General features: G+C 31.1%; 1 protein-coding gene across 2 annotated transcripts in view; it reads right to left on the bottom strand.

The window, feature by feature from the left end:
* The window catches only part of LOC108734155 (protein takeout), an 11088-nt gene that overhangs the window by 8522 nt on the left and 1425 nt on the right, over positions 1–1141 (bottom strand). The window contains exons 2-3 of one of the 2 annotated variants that reach the window (XM_025978811.1): positions 628–720; positions 415–553 (exon numbers count right to left, since the gene is read on the bottom strand). In XM_025978811.1, coding sequence (XP_025834596.1) covers positions 415–553; positions 628–720 — 232 coding nt within the window. The remainder of the gene's footprint in view (positions 1–414; positions 554–627; positions 721–1141) is intronic. The other variant, XM_025978812.1, reaches the window with a different exon arrangement.

Raw genomic sequence — 1141 nt, 5'->3', positions numbered from 1 at the left:
AATAAAACTGAAAAATTGAGAGACTCGAGTCTCTCGTAGAAAGACTGGGATCTCTGAAATATGTTGAACTTAGAAAATTTTAACCATGTCTATCGAGACACCACTTATTGAGAGATTCGAGTCTCTCGTGGAAAGACTAGATACGAAATGAGGATTTCTCTATGAGCGACTCGAGTCTCTCGTTCAGAGACGCTAAACATTTTTTTTAACAGTCTCTCTCATAGACACCAGAGAGACTCGATGAGAGATCGAGACTCGAGTCTCGCTTTCAGAGACATTGAGAGACTGAACATTTTTATCTGGGGTAAGTTATTTAAAATAAGTACTTGAACGAAGAAATNCAATTTCAGTAAAGAAAAATAATTTGAATTCTTGGGAAATTTATTTCTTAAATCATAAACTGTCTTCGTTTACCTATTATTCCTTACAAAGTATTTGCTGCAACCCCACGCCTTGACGTCTTTGGCTTCAATATGTATCCCAGATAAGTCTTCTGATATTAACTGGTCCATAATTAACGGCTCTAAGCTAGGAATATTGTACTCAGGAACACCTTTATCAGTGAAAATGTACAATTTGAAATGTTACTGTCTAAAATATTTTCACTATATTAATCTAGTCTCCTACCCTTTACTAAGTAAGGTCTTATTTCTTCACCTGCCGCTATAAAACACTGATTCAATTCCGGGTCTTGTCTATGGCATACATGAAGAAAAGGTGCTAAAAAATTAAACTTCTTCTTTACGAAATCCAAACGAAAGTTTATTATCTACAGTAACTTAAATTTCAGAAAAAGTATAAATGTGTTTGAATTCACTCTAAATGTATACGATGAAAAGAATAGTTCTTTTTTTTTAATAAAAATAATAATTTAACTGTTGAATTGGGCCTCTTTCAGTAATTTCAATAAATAATTCTCTGTAGCTGTTTTGCTGTCCAGTAGCTTCATCAGGTGACAAAATATTATTATAACGATTATTAGGATTATTACGTATATGTATTATAATTTTATATAAGGAGAAATTTGTAACTGTAATAAATTTGGAAGTGTATTATTAACATCTAATTTATCATTTAATATTATCCTTTATTTGTCACATTCATTAATTTCTAAATTCCTAAATAACTTTCATCTTCTAAG

The sequence above is a fragment of the Agrilus planipennis genome, unplaced genomic scaffold (genome assembly GCF_000699045.2).
Source record: "Agrilus planipennis isolate EAB-ADULT unplaced genomic scaffold, Apla_2.0 scaffold63, whole genome shotgun sequence".
Classification (NCBI taxonomy): Eukaryota; Metazoa; Arthropoda; class Insecta; order Coleoptera; family Buprestidae; genus Agrilus; species Agrilus planipennis.
Note: the sequence above shows the minus strand (reverse complement) of the source record. Positions and strands in the feature narration are given on the sequence as shown.